The 14,668-nt window shown below is 50.2% G+C and overlaps 1 protein-coding gene across 1 annotated transcript; it reads right to left on the reverse strand.

Annotated features, from left to right (window-relative positions):
* Positions 1 to 4,997: 4,997 nt before the first annotated feature.
* Positions 4,998 to 13,728, reverse strand: CKM (creatine kinase, muscle). The gene is made up of 7 exons (XM_006901228.1): positions 13,536 to 13,728; positions 11,880 to 12,034; positions 10,623 to 10,755; positions 9,727 to 9,898; positions 7,092 to 7,215; positions 5,790 to 5,979; positions 4,998 to 5,176 (listed from the first exon to the last, which is right to left on the reverse strand). Exons 1-7 carry the CDS (start codon positions 13,726 to 13,728, stop codon positions 4,998 to 5,000), a joined length of 1,146 nt encoding a protein of 381 aa, XP_006901290.1.
* Between the last annotated feature and the right edge of the window lie 940 nt (positions 13,729 to 14,668).

Below are 14,668 nucleotides of genomic sequence, written 5' to 3' on the forward strand. Positions count from 1 at the left end.
CTCAATAAATAGTCCTTGACCAGTGTCTGCTCGGTGCCAAGCCCAGTGCTGGACATGGAGATAGGCGGAGCCCCCATCTTGAGGGGCAGAGGTTCTAAGGAAATAGCTAGAGAGATTGATTCCAGGGAAGCCCAAAAGCATGGAGGGCTGAGAAGGTTTCCCAGAAGGAAGCGTCCTGGTGTTGGGTTTTTTTTGTTAGTGCTTTTTTTGGTTTGTGTGTGTGTGTGTGTGTTGGGTTTTGAAGAATGAGTAGGAGTTGGCCTGAGCAAAATCACAGTTCTACGGAGAACTGTAAGTCGTTTCACCAAGGCTGCTGTGTTGCGGGTGGGTGGAGAAACCATGTACCTGGACCAGTAATTTCTCTCCTTAAGCAAAACAGAATTTATTTGGTGTATGTTACTTAGAAGCCAGGAGTGACTAACTTCAGGTATGGTTGTATCCAGGCATCAAGCCGCCTGCTTTTTTGATTGTCAGTTTTGTTCTCAGGTGAGGGATTGGTAGCAAAGACGACTTCCAGCAGACCCACACTCGTATGTATCCCTGTGATTTAGCGTCTGCAGTAATAAGTTCCTTGTTTTTGCAGAACTTCTGTAAAAAGTCCTGGTGAAGACTCTGGTCCTGGTAAGTCATGTGATCATCCAATGAGAATACACTCAGCGTCAACCGGTTTCTCCAAAGGAAAGAGGCGCTAAAGCTTGGTAGACTCAAGCAGAAGACGGCTACCCAGCACAGGGCTGGATTCCACAGGACCTGTGAGCGAGAGCAAGCTGGCTTTCCTCCTAAAGGCACTGGGGAGCCATGGAAGACATTACACAAGGAGATATTCAAAACTGCTTCATTTGCACATTGAAAGCATGATAGGTCAAGCTTGTGTTCATGAACAACCTGTGCTCTGGGCCAGACTATATTTCTCCCTAACTGAAACCGCATGTGAGGGCCGTAAGTCAGAAACTTCTGGGGGGTGAGGCATCACCAAGTCGTTTCTGGCTCAGACTAATTGTACCACAGAACAAAATACTGCCCGGTCCCGCACAAGCCTCACAATCTATTTGAGGTCAGCGTTGAAGCCACGGATCCATCCATCCTTGTCCTTGAGGGTCTTATTCTCTGACCCTTAACAAGCGTGATGTCCTCCAGGGACTGGCCCTTCCTGTTATGTCCAAAGTATGTGACGCTACATCTTGGCCATCCTCCTAAGCATTGTAGCTGTTGCCTGTTCTTCCTGCAGTCCCTGGCGTACTCAAAATCATTTGCCAATGTCAGAATCCGGACATAAGTTCTTCAGTCTCCTTAATTCGTTGTCCAGCTTTTGCTTTTAACTTTAATTGTGACTTGAAAGTCACCAGAGCAAATTGATTTTTCCCTCTAACCATTCATACACAGTTCGCCCCCATGTTACAGCACTCTGCCTGCCGTTTTATTCAGTATCAAACTTGTATGTAATTGAGGCTATGGAAAAGGCTATGGTTTGGGAGCTCTGGTGGCCTAGTGGCAATAAGCTGCACTGCAATCTCAGAGGTATGCGGTTCATATCCACCAGATTTTCTGCTGGAGGCGAGGCAATCTCCTCCTGTACAGGTCAGATCTGATTTGATGGCACACATGCAAAAAAATTATTTAAAAAAAAAACCCAGATGTTGGGAAGGAGGGGACTATATCTTGGAATCTCGGTCTCTGAGGGCTGCCCCCTGTCCACACCCTGCTTCCTGAGGCTTCCATGGCAATGGGGTGGTGGTCTTGTCCTCAGGCAGTAAGGGACCTGGGTGGGCAGACTGAGATGGAGTACCTTAAGAGCACCAGCTGCAGTCACGAGAGGGCTTCCCAATGACTGGAACATTGAGTGGAGATAGCTAAACACGAGCAAGGGTGTCACTGATTCTGGGTAGCTAGAACAAGTTGTTCAATAGCTGGGGAGCAAGAGAAATCTACCTTCAGCTAACATGGTTCAGGATAAGAATGCCCTACTTCTAGTTTGGCTGCTGACCAAAGGGTCAATGGTTCGAACCTACCAGTGAGTGTGAACGGTGAAGCCTGCTTTCATAAAGATCTGCAGTCTTGGCTGGAAACCTTCCAGGACAGATCTCTGTCTTACAGGGTCTCTATGAGTCAGAATCAACTGCATGGCAGTGAGCTTGATCTTACAGCATCTCTGGGACACGTGAGACTGGAGATGTTGGCCAGGCCTGGAGGGTTGTAGAGAGGGCACTGGGGAGCCATGGAAGGCTGTGAGCGAGCAAGGGAGAGGCAGAGACCAGCATGGACTATATGCAGGATGAATAAGGAGCAAGACAGGGAGACCCAAGCAGAAAGGTGGGATGAGAAGAGATGTAGGATGTGGTAGCTAATGGGACTGCAGGAGTGGGGCGTGCTGGACTGGTTCCGACTGGTGTGCGCATGCTGTGTAACCTCGAGGTGGAGCTGAGACTCTTAACGGGCTCTTCACTTGAGGATAAAACTGTAAAGTACACCCCAGCACCTGAAAGGTCCTGCATGGCCTTTATGGTCTCTTCTCGTGTTTTTTCTGTAGCTTCCTTGAGAAACCTTGCCCACTCCATCTCCCTCCCCTGGGCCTCAGTTTTACCACTGTAAGATGGGAAGAGTATGTGTTGATGTCTAGGTGTCCTCTCATGGGATTTTCATTCCCTTCATGTGCATATGAAAGTGGAACAATGTTGGAGCTCTGGTGGCCTGATGGCAGGAAGCTGCTCTGTAATCCCAAGGTGCTCCGTTCAAATGCACCAGATACTCTCCTGGAGAAGGCAGGACGGTCTCCTCTTGTACCAGTCAGATCCGATTTCACAGTAAACATACACAAAAATAATAAAATAATTAAAAAAATGGGACAATGAATAAAGACCAAAGAAGAATCAGTTGATGCCTTTGAATGATGGTGCTGATGAAGAATATTGATTGGACAGGCAGAAAAACAAATCTGTCTTGAGTCAAGTGCAGCCAAAGTGCTTCCTTAAAAGCCAGGGTGACGTGGATTTCATCTCATATGCTTTGGGCATGTTATCAGAAGGCGACCTGTCCCAGGAAAAAGTTGCCATCCTTGCAATAGCAGACAGTCAGTGAATAGGGCAAGACTTTGAACAAGACGAACTGATAGGATGGTCGCAGCAATGTTAAGTGCAGGAGAGATTGTGAGCATCACACGGGACCAAGCAGGGATTTGTTCCCTGGTTCACGGGGTCACTATGAGTTGGAGCTAATTCAGTAGCATCTAGCAACAGAAAAGTTGCCGTTGTCCCTCATAAGGTTTGAAAAGAACCAGTTCTTTGAATGGTCTCTGCCTTGCTCAGCCTCCCATGTTTCTTATAAAGCCTTTGTCCATTTAGGGCCACACCCACCATGTTTAAGTGGACCTCAGCCAGCTGTCAAGGACCTTTACACTGTGCTAAAGAGCAAAGATGTCAGTTTAAAGACTAAGGTGCACCCGATCCAAGCCACAGCCTCTTCAGCTATGTCCTATGCATCTGGAAGTTAGACAATGCATAGGGATAACAGAAAAATTGATGCCTTTGAATTGTAGCGTTGGAAAAGAGTAGTGTCTATCTCATGGACTTCCAAAAGAACAAATGTATCTGGCTTAGAGGAAGTGCAAACAGGATGCTCCCTAGAGGCAAGGATGGAGAAACTGTGTCTCAGAGATTTTGGTCACATCAGGAGAGACCAGTCCTTGGAAAAAGACATCATGCTAGGGAAATGTGACACAATCAGAGAAAGATTCTCATTGAGAAGGATTGGCACAGTGACTGTAATAATGGGCTCAAACATAACAGAGATGGTGAGAATGGCACAGGACATCGTGAGGCTCAGATCTGTTGTTCTAGGGTCACGAGAGTCATAGCTCACTCTATAACACCTCCCAATAACAACAGCTTTGGGGCTAGTCAAGATACTATATTTAGATGGTAGTTCCAATGCCCATTACCTATTTCCACTCCTGATTGTTCTACCATGCCTCCTTCCAGCTCCTTCCTGGGACCAAGATCCCCAATATGTAGATTCTTCTCAAGACTTCCAGGAATTATACTGATCCGAGCCATGCTTTGCTGGAGGAAGAAGCCTGAGCAAAGATGCTTGAGAGGTGGGGATTGCAGGTTGTAAGGAGAAAAGAGAAGTAGAGGGGAAAGAGCTGGAAAGAGAAATCTTCAGCCTATGGTATGCGTTTCAGAGTGAGTTGGAAGAATAGCAAGTGCTAGGGAGCCATAGAAGGTTCTATGGAAGGAGTAATATAGAGATAATGAGAAGTTCAACAGAATAGTAGCAGATGTAGAGGGATGAAGTCAGATCAGGCAGAAGAGGTCAGTAAGGAGACTCAGGAAACTCATAAAGGAGGGTGATAGGATGGAGGCCTGTGAGCCATTCAAACCTCGGGCATTTTATTTCGCTGGCCCGTTTCCATTTCAAATTTGAATGCTTGAGGCTTTCCGTTCACACAGACAAGCCCACGTTTCTCTCCTTTGTGGACCCTGAATTTGAGATCTGAGAGTAGAGGCTGGAAAAAGCCCAAGCTTAGCTTGTGATATTGGACAAATGATCACACTTCTCCACGGAATCTTATCATTTGGGGCTTAGAGTTGCTTCATTGTAGAGAACATGACTAACGAAGGTGAAGTCATGCAGAGCAGCCAGCTGCAAAAGCCCACCCCATCCCACCCTGCCACAGCTTTCACATACAACTTTCTAAGGCCACCATTGCTTTTATTACACTGGGCAGAAGGAAATGCCCAAGCTCCAGAAGCAGTACTAGGGAGCTCCTCATTAATCAGAGCCAGTGGTGGGCGGAGCTCTGGGGGAAAAGGGAGGTTTTCATTGGCCGGAGCCCATATGATTGAGTCCATAGGCTAGAACTCTGAGGCACCGTTGGCAGAACGATTGTGGGCGGGGCTCCTTGCAGAAGAGGCGGGGCAATGGCTGAGGGGCGGGGCTCCGAGGGCTGAGTCCTCCCATTGGCTGAGGCTCCCGCAGTCGGCGGCGAGCGCGCTGGGCGCCTACTTCTGGGCGGGGATCATGTCGTCAATGGATCCGCCCTTCTCCAGCTTCTTCTCCATCTCCACCATGAGCTTCACACCATCGACCACGAGCTGCACCTGTTCTACTTCGGAGGAGCCCAGCCGATCTGCGTTGGACACGTCGAACACTGCGCCCACGGCGGCAGTGTCCACACCACCTGCAGAAGCAGCGACAAGGGCATGAGAGGGATAGAAGGTGCAGAAGCAGCAGCCTCCTGTACTGTGCACCTAATGCTTTGCACCTATGCAGACTTGGGGAATGTCAGGGCCCGCGTCTTCGGGTTTAGGCAGCACAACCCTCAACCACCCAGCATGAAATACAGCATAATTAATGAGGTCGGTTCTGCAGTTGGGCTGCCTGATCATCCCCACCTTTACAAATGAGAAAACTGAGACCCTACGACGTGCATTAAAAAACAAAACAAAACATTGTTTTGGAATCAAAATTAACTCAGCTGACACTCCAGTGGGTTTTTAGAAGCTGTAAATCGTACGGGAGAATACTTCTCGTCTTTCTTCCACTGGTGACGATGAACCACCTGGTTTTGGGTTGGCAGCGCACTCACTAAGGCACCAAGGCTCCCAGACTTATATAAAGCGTGTTACATAATCATGAAAACGTGTACTTGTGGCCCATTTTACATCAAAAGCCACTGAACCTTTATCTGACCTCAGATTTTAACTGTGCCCCAGAACTAGCGGTACTAGCCTTTGACCACAGAGTCAGCCCCAGACGTCACAGTGTGTGTGTGAGGGTGCGGGGCCACTCACCTGTGCCCCGCTTCTGCAGGCGCAGACGGGTGAGGATCTCCTCGAATTTGGGGTGCTTGCTCAGGTGCGCGAGCTTCACATGCACGCCCCCACGGAGGCCGGTGCCCAGGTTGGAGGGGCAGGTGAGCACGTAGCCCAGATGCTCGTTCCACATGAAGGGGTGCCCAGCTTTCTTGAAGATCTCCTCAATCTGAGAGGGTAGAGAAGAAGGGCAGGGGGTTAGCATTAGAAGGTGCCCCAGAAACAGGACAGGAGAACGTGAGAGGAAGCAGATTCCAGAATGACTGGAGAACAAAGAAAGATGAGGGGAGGGACGAGATTAGGAGAGGGTGAAGAGGATTCGGTTTGTGGAGAGGGCGCGAGGGAGGTGAGCCTTGAAGATAGAAAATGAGAATGAGAGGAAGGTGTGAGGTGTGCTCTGAAGGGTGTGCTGGGGAATGAGAGAAAAGGTGGAAGTGAGGCTCTGAGGGGCAGGGGATGGGGGGAGAGGGCCACTAACAATGTGGGAGGTTCTGAGGGGCGGGGCTTGAGTATGTGAGTGGATACTATGTTTGAGGGGCGGGGCTATATGATGTGGGTGGGGCGGTGTTGAGGGGCGGGGCTTGAGGCTGTGGGTGGCGACTAAGTTCTGAGGGGTGGGGCTTAAGGATGTAGGTGGGGTGAGGTTCGGAGGGGCGGGGCTTTAGGATGTGGGTGAGGCGAGGTTCTGAGGGGCTGGGCTTGAGAATGTGGGTAGAGGTGAGGTTCTGAGAAGTCGGATGAAAATGTGGGTGAGGGAAAAATTTTGAGGTTCACGATGAGAATGTGGGTGGAGTCGAAGTTCTGAGAGGTGGAGCTTGAGGATGTGGGAGGAGGGGAGGTTTTGAGGGGTGGGGCTTGATGGTGTGGGTGGAGACTAAGTTCTGAGGGGTGGGGCTTGAGAATGTGGGTGAGGTCGAGAGTCAGTAGCAGAGTGAGAATGTGGGTGGGGACTAAGTTCTGAGGGGTGGGGAATGACAAAATGTCCCTGAGATGTGATGCTCGAGGTCAACAACAGTTCCCAGAGGATAAGTTCGTTTTCTAGGATGTGAGCCCTTTGGACACGGGGACTGAGCTCTTGGAGATCAGAAACCAACATTCCTGGAAGGAGAGGGAAGGAGGCCAGCAGCCTGAGGGTCAGATCAGAGAATAGAGGCCCCAAATGACCAGGAATTTGGAGTTAGTGGATCCAAGGACCAGAAGTGGGAGGTTGGCGTTAAGTGAAGGTTAGCTGTCACTCTGTGGGGTTCAGAGTGGAGTCAACAGCGAGGGGAAAACACCCACCTTCTGCAGCCCCACACAGAAGCGGCGGAAAACCTCCTTCATGTTCCCCCCCTTCTCCATGGAGATGACGCGGAGGTGGTCCTCCTCGTTCACCCACACCAGGAAGCTCTTGTTGTCATTATGCCTGGAGAAGAGACAGGCAAGGACGGAATCAGTCCGCTGGGGATCCCCATTTCTCACCCTCTCCCCAAACACGAGGAGGAGGAGGGAAAAGTGGGCCTAAGAGGTAGAAGGGGGTGACACCTGTTTCCACAAAATCTCAGAAGCAGCACTAAGCCATAAATGCTGAAGTTATGGGATCTATGAAACTTTGAATCCAAAAGTGAAGGGCATTTGAACAACATTAAATTCTAGAAAAGAATTTAGTTATCATAAATCTTAGAAATCCTCTATCTTGGATGAGGTTGGGGGAGTATTCCTGTCGCATTGTAATTGTTAGTTGTCATAACGTGGTCCAGTTTCGTGGAGACCCCATAGACAACTGAAAGAAACACTGCTTGGCCCAACTCCATCCCCAGGATCTGGTTTGGAGCAGATTATTTTGATAAGCAGACTGCCAGGCCTTTCTTCCTGGTCTTAGTCTGGAAAACTTCGAGGAAATCTGTGTAGCCACATCAGCTCAATGCATTGCCATTGAGTTGGAAGCAGCTCAGAGCTGAGCCTCCAGTGAGTTTGCTGTAAAATTGCATTGTTCAGCTTCTTCTCAGAACAATCGATGGATGTAAACCGACAGAGAGGTACCACCTTTGAGTTCATAGCACAATACTCTGTCAACTACACCACCAGGACCCCCATATCAGGTTCAAGACAGAACTGACTCACAGCTGACCCTCCAGTGGGTGAGGCTTTAATAGCACGGGGAAGAGACTGCCCATCTTTTTCCCATGAAGCTTCTGATGACTTCAAACTGCCTGCCTTTGGGTCAAGGCTCCTAGCAACATAGCAACATGCGAACCAGACAACTGCGGATGAGGTGTGTTCGGCTGTAAATAGAACCTCAGTGTCCCAGAAACCACAATGAAGCCCATGGCTGTCCTCCTATGGCCACCCTCCGTCAGATTTCCCAGGCTGTAGGTCTTTAAGGGAGGAAACCGCCTCATCTTTCCCCCTCACATCAGATCTGCCAACCTTTCAGTTAACAGCCCAGCAGGCAGCTAACTGCACCCTCAGATTCTCCATCCTGGAAGATGGGTGAGAATTCCATCATCACTGAGCACCAAGGCCCTCCTTAGACTGCATCTTGAAAACTGACTCTCTAAGCCCTGAGTATAGTCGTTGTTTGTTGTTATGTGCCATCGAGTTGCCTGTGACCCTATATATACAGCAGCTCTCAACCCTGCCTTGTCCTGAGCCAGTCTCACTTTTAAGATGTGCAAATGTAGTGAGCTCTGGTGGCCTAGTGGCAAGAAGCTGCACTGCAATCTGAGAGGTTAGTGGTTCAAATCCACCAGATGCTTTGCTGGAGAAGGAGGAACAATCTCCTCCTGTACCAGTCAAATCTGATTTGATGGTACACACACACAAATAATAAAAATTAAATTTAAAAAAAAAGATGTGCAAATGTCAGAAAGGGTGGAAATTACAGAAGCCAATGGTAGTGTGGTCTCAGAATATAGAATCTTAGAATTATCTACATATATCTTTGAGCGCCCCCTAATCCTTTGGAATCTGGATTCTTTAAGCATTTAAGTCTTTGACTCCTGGAATCAGAGTAGAGGACTCATTGGAAGTCTATCACCAGGACAATTGTTAATAATGAGATAATAGAAATCTCAGGGTCACTGTCAATTTCAACTCAGAGTGACCCTGCTTGACAGAGCAGAGCTGACCCCTGAAGATTTTCAAGACTGTAAAGCTTTAGGCGGTAGCTTTTCGTATCTGTACGCTGCCCCGTCTTACACTGTCTATACTCACCCCCTCTGATATCCTCGAGTAGGATGTTACAGTCAGTGATGTCAACCCATCCTGTTGAGGGTCTTCCTCTCACTCATTCTCTGAACACCCACCTTTCCTGGCACGATGTCTTTTCCCAAAGACTGGCCCTTCCTAACAACATGCTCAAAATATTTGAGACAGCCATCTCTGCCTTTAAGAAGCATGCTGGTTGCATTTCCACCAAGATATATTTGTTTGCTCTTTTGGCAGTCCGCGGGCTTTTCAGTCCTTGTCTCCAGTGCAACTCAAAGGCATCGATTCTTCTATCTTCCTTATTCATTGTCCAATTTCAGAGGCATTGGAAGTAATCCATAGGACCGTGACTTGGATCCGTTACACTTTTTTTTCTTTAAATTAGTATCATTACTCTTCAGTCCTTTGGAGAGGTCCTTGACAGCAGATTCCACAGTTAACTTCTTGGTTGCAGCTCAAAAGATCCCACCCAGCACTGGAGAGAGACGAGGCTGTCTGCTCCTGTAAAGCTTTTTGTGCTCATAAATACCATGAAGCAATTCAGAGCTCTGTCCTGAGGGATCTCTGTGAGCCGGAGTGGACTCGTTGAATATAGGTTTGGGGTTGTTTGTGTTTTGTTTTTTTTCAGTTAGACTGTGGAGAGGTGGGTAAGAAGGATGGGGAGGGGGAGCAGCGTTGGCAGAGGCTGAGGGGTAAGGGAGGCCATGGGTCAGGATGTGGGTCTCACCAGATGCCACGGGCGTCGGGCCAGTCACGGGCCATGCCTGAGGCCAGCAGCAGGGGGGACACGGGCTTGTCGAACAGGAAGTGGTCATCGATGAGCTGCTGCTGCTCTTGCTCGGTCATGCTCTTCAGCGGGTAGTATTTGCCCTTGAACTCGCCCGTCAGGCTGTTGAGAGCTGAGGGGCCAGACAGAGGGGTGGTCAGTAGCCTGCCTCCACTGGGGTGCAGAAACCTGGGTACCCCCACGCTGCCGCCTGCATAAACAGCGAATCCAATGCTCTCCTTCCTCCTGCCCAGGTCCCAGAACTGCCAAGTCTCTGAGAACTTGCTGGAGGGTCCGCTCTGAGCAAGTTCCTCCTTTCCGAAGGGAGTCTCCCCTGCTCCCCAGGCATGCTCTCCCATACCCCGGGTTTCTGGCCTCTGTTATTTTGCAATGATCCTGTTTATTAATTTCTGAGTGTCCCTCGTCCCTCCACCAGCCTGGGAGCTCTGTGGGAGCAGTGAGCAAGGCCACCATCCTCATCATGGTAACTCCAGCTCCCAACACAGCAGGGCTACAAGAACCACGGGTGTTTGCTGGCTGGCTGGACATGGATGCATGCATGCATGGACTGAAGGACAGATGATTTCTGGATGGATAGATGGACAGGCGGACGATGGATGGAAAGATGAAGGTTAGATAACGGATGGATGATGGGTGTCAGATCTCTAGAAGAGTTGAGTGTTTTTGCTGATCATTTCAAGCCCCTTTAAACCCTGACGTGCCCCTGCCCCCCTGACCTCTCCAACACAGACGATACCAACGGAAGTCACACATCAACCATCTCTTCACCATGGTTGACCAAGTTCCTCCCATGTTTTGGAAATTGGGGACCACAGAGGAGCTTGACGACCCCTTACCTTCCACAGAGAGTTTCTCCACGGCCCTGCGCTCCCCACGGGAGCAGTGGGGGGGCAGAGTGTACCCCTTGATGCTGCGTCCTGTGCGGACACGGCTGCTGAGCACATAGTTGGGGTCCAGATCATCTCCGCCCTGCAGACAATGTGGGTGTCAGGGCCTCCCCGGTACTCCCCTTCTCTGTCTCCCTCAGTCCACTCCCCTACCCCTTCTCTCTGGCTTTTTTCTTCTCTTGCCCCCTCTTTCCACTTGACCACACCCTCCCCACCCCCTTCATCCTGCTCTCCCATGACCCATCTCTCCTTCCTTCATCTTCATGTCTCTCCCCAGCTCACTGATCTCTGGGGGGTTTGCCCCTCTACGAAAAAACAAAAACAATTGCTGTCAAGTTGACCTAGACTGATGGTGGCCCCATGTGTGACAAAGTTTAACCGCGTGCGCTCCAGAGGTCTTTCAGTAGATGATTTTTTTAAAAACAGTTTATTTTACTTTATTTTTTTGTTTGTACCATCAAATCGGATCTGACTGGTACAGGAGGACACTGCCCCTCCTTCTCCAGCAGAGCATCTGGTGGATTCAAACCTCACACCTCTGGGATTGCAGTGCAGCTTTTTGCCACTAGGCCACCAGAGCTCCCCTATTTTTTAAAGCACCTCTAGATGGACTTGAACCTCCACCCTTTTGGTTAATAACTAAACATTGTGCCACCTTGGGAGTTCTTTCTTTCCTCACCTCTCCTGTTTCGCTCTCCCGTTGTCTCGGTCCTGTTTGGGGAGACACCCTGCTTCCTCTCTGTCTTCTCCTACCTCTCTCTCTGTCTCCCCGTGTCTTTGTGTCTCTTACTATCTCTCCTCACCCCTCTCCCCACTTTTTGTCCACTGCTGCATCTCTCTGTCTCTCTCCATGTCCATTTATCTCTGCATCTCCCCAGTCACTCTGCTGTCTCCCCCACCTCTGTTCATCTCTGCACCTCCCTAGATATCTCTCCATGTCACTGTCACACTCAGTGTCTCTCCCCCATCTCTGTCAGTATCTGAGCGTTTCTGGGCATCTCTGTCTCCATTGATTTCCATGCCTCTCTGGTGTCTCTCTGTCCATCTCTGTCTCTCCCTGGATCTCACTCCTATCTCTGTCCATCTCTGCTCTTCTCTGGCTCTCTCTCCCCATCTGTCTCTCTCTGTGTGTCTCCTCTCTTCTCTGTCCCTCCCCATCTCGGTCTTCCTCCCTCTCATCTCTCCCCACCCCTGGGCAGAGCTGACCTTGAGGTTCTCGTGGTTGAGGTCAGTCTTGTGCTTGTCGGTGGGTTTGTAGCCTCCGTGTCGGTCCTGGATGATGGGGTCGAAGAGGTCCTTGAAAACAGTGTAGGACTCCTCATCTCCGGCCACACAGCCCACAGTCATGATGAAAGGGTGACCTGGAGGGTGGGAGTGAGGTCAAAGGGACTTGTCCCCAGGAAAGAAGGCTCAGACAGCTGCCTGGAGCCCTGGCTGCCTCCAGAGTCACATATCTTTACAACAGCCCGACAATGTCCAGATGTGGAAACTGAGGCTCAAAGGAGGTAAATTACTTCCTTGGGAGATCTACATTATAACTGTGCTGAGTGTTTTAGGGGAGGCCAGCGGGGAGTCAATAAGGGGGTGTGTGTATATGTATGTGTGTTGGGGCAGGAACAGTGTTCATTCAATTTCTCTGGGTGAGGAAGGATTTGTAGGGATGGAGAGGGGGTGCTGGGAGCCATCAAGGTGACATCTGGGCTTGGAGCGGACACAGGGGGCAGGGGCAAAGGACAAAGGGGAATTTCAGGAGGCCAGTCTTATAAAAAAATAGTGGCTTTGAGGCAACTCTGACTCACAGAGACTCGGCCCCATGTGCGTCCGAGTGGCAACTGAGCTCTACAGGATTTTCAATGGCTGCTTTTTGGGAGGTAATTTGCCAGGCCTTTCTCCCAAGGCACCCCTGGGTGGACTCAAACCTCCAACCTTTCAGGTGTCAGTCAAACATTGACTGCGCCACCTAGAGGTGAACACCGGATCGGAAAGTCTTCTGCAAAAAAACTATCTGCAGACTCAGCCTGCAAGCCCCCACAAGGGTCAGGATGATGTGCTTAAAAGAAACCTCAAACCCACCGTCATCAAGTCTGACTCCTAGGGTAGAACAGGATCACCCCTCAGCATTTCCAAGGCTGTAAAGCTTCCTGGGTGCAGACTGCCTTATCTTTGAACAGCCAATCTTTCATTTAGTGGCCATTGCATACCCTGGAGCCAGAGACTTAGAAGATTCCTGTTCAGGGACCACTTCCTGTCTCTTTGTGGAAGAATCGAGAAAATATCCCACTACTGACTCGATGGCACCTAACAACAACAATAACAACTAGCATTGCATGCCATGGAGTTGACCCTGGAGGACAGAGCAGAACTGGCCCACATGGTTTCCAAGGCTGTGAATCTTTGCAAGCTGATGGCCACGTCTCTCCGCCTGTGAAGCATTGTAGGTGATGGGTGAACAGCGTAGTATGTAAGCTCTGCACACCAGAGCCCCTTTGCAGGAATCCTGACCCCTCCATCATATTTTGTGTCTCTGTTGTGTGCCACTCATCATTTGACGTCCTGAACGCACGCTGAATTGTGTTTTCCCTCCAGCCCTATATTGTGAGTTAATGCCCATTTTTCAGCTGAGAAAACAGGCTCTCAGAGAAAAAACAAAAAAATGACTCCTTCAGGGTTTTCTATTATAATTGTGTACATTTACTGACCGCTGTCCTAAGCCCTTAACTCATTGGTCTCTTAAATAGCCCTATGAGGATGGGCCCATTTTACAGATGAGAAAATAGAGGCCCAGGATGGAGGATTGGAGGATGGGTGTCTGGAACGTCAAAAGGATGCTGCAGTGAGTCTGGCCCCGCCCGGGAAGGGTACCTGGGTTGTCCACACCCGTCTGGATGACATCGTCCAGGGTGAAGCCAGATGGTGTCTCTTTGTCCCTCAGCTTTTTGTAGAGGTCAGGGGTCAGCACCTTGGCCATGTGGTTGTTGTGCTTGCTGAGGTCGGGGTACTCCTCCTCAGGCTTGTAGTTCAGCTTGAACTTGTTGTGGGTGTTGCCAAACGGCATGGTGGTGACGATCGGGGCTGGTGGGCAGAAAGGCTCGGGTTAGCGCACAATAAGCAGAGGCCAGTAAGCAGACAAAGCAGGGCTTAGGGCCAGGCAGACCCCGCAGTCAAGCCTGACTCCATGCTGTGTGGCTTGAGTAAGTGGCATGTCCTCTCTGAGCTTTGAGTTTTGGCGAGAGGCAGCAGGAAGTCGGAATCCAGTAGTGCCATAACCTTGAACTATGATGTTGCTGGAGACTTAATTCTTTCAGTTGGCAAATGGGGCTGAGTACAGACCCTGGCTTGGTGTGTGCACACAGCCCTGAGGGAGGACATTGTTATTATTGTTTTGATTACTGTTAGCCACCAATCCAGTGAGGACGAGGGTCCCTCCAGCGGCACTGACACAGATAGGACACCCACATCCAGCTCCAGGGGTGGGGAGCAAGTGGGATGCTAGGAAGGGCCCCAGGGTGGGGTGAGGGCCAGAGCAGAGATGGGGACCCACAAATATCTTTGGTGTTATTGCCCAGGGTGGGTTATTTTTAGAGTCTGGAAGGCTCCTCCCCCACCCCAGCTGCCCCTGCCCCTCACATTCTGGGGGCTCGACTTGCACCAAGTCATCAAACTGAAGACAGGTGGGCCAGGGTGGCCGGGAGGACATGTAACCAGGCACTGGGCCTCAAGGACATCCTGGGCTCCCAGCCCAGAGCCCCTCCCCTTCAGGGGGTATCCCCCACCTCATCCCGCCAGGGACACTGCAGAACGGGGCAATGCAGCCAAGTGGGTGACCCCAAGAGGCACAACAGGCAAAAACCACCTTGCGGCTACTCACACACACAACATCATAGCCAAAGGCGGTGGCTCACCACAAACACCCAAGTCACACGGCACAATCACAAGGTCACCCCTCCAGACACAGGGCACACCCCAGAGATAGGGCACCCATCAGAGCTCACAGA

This window comes from Elephantulus edwardii, unplaced genomic scaffold (genome assembly GCF_000299155.1).
Source record: "Elephantulus edwardii isolate Elephantulus edwardi_28Jun2011 unplaced genomic scaffold, EleEdw1.0 scaffold00315, whole genome shotgun sequence".
NCBI lineage: Eukaryota > Metazoa > Chordata > Mammalia > Macroscelidea > Macroscelididae > Elephantulus > Elephantulus edwardii.

Bases quoted from the DNA above. Each gene is read 5' to 3' on its own strand.
- CKM (XM_006901228.1), bottom strand. From the start codon at position 13,728: ATGCCGTTTGGCAACACCCACAACAAGTTCAAGCTGAACTACAAGCCT. The intron at 5,980-7,091 runs GTGGGTGTTTTC...CTACCCTCTCAG, and splicing joins TCTGTGTGGGGCTGCAGAAG to ATTGAGGAGATCTTCAAGAA. The intron at 5,177-5,789 runs GTGAGTGGCCCC...CTGCTTCTGCAG, and splicing joins CCTGCAGAAGCGGGGCACAG to GTGGTGTGGACACTGCCGCC.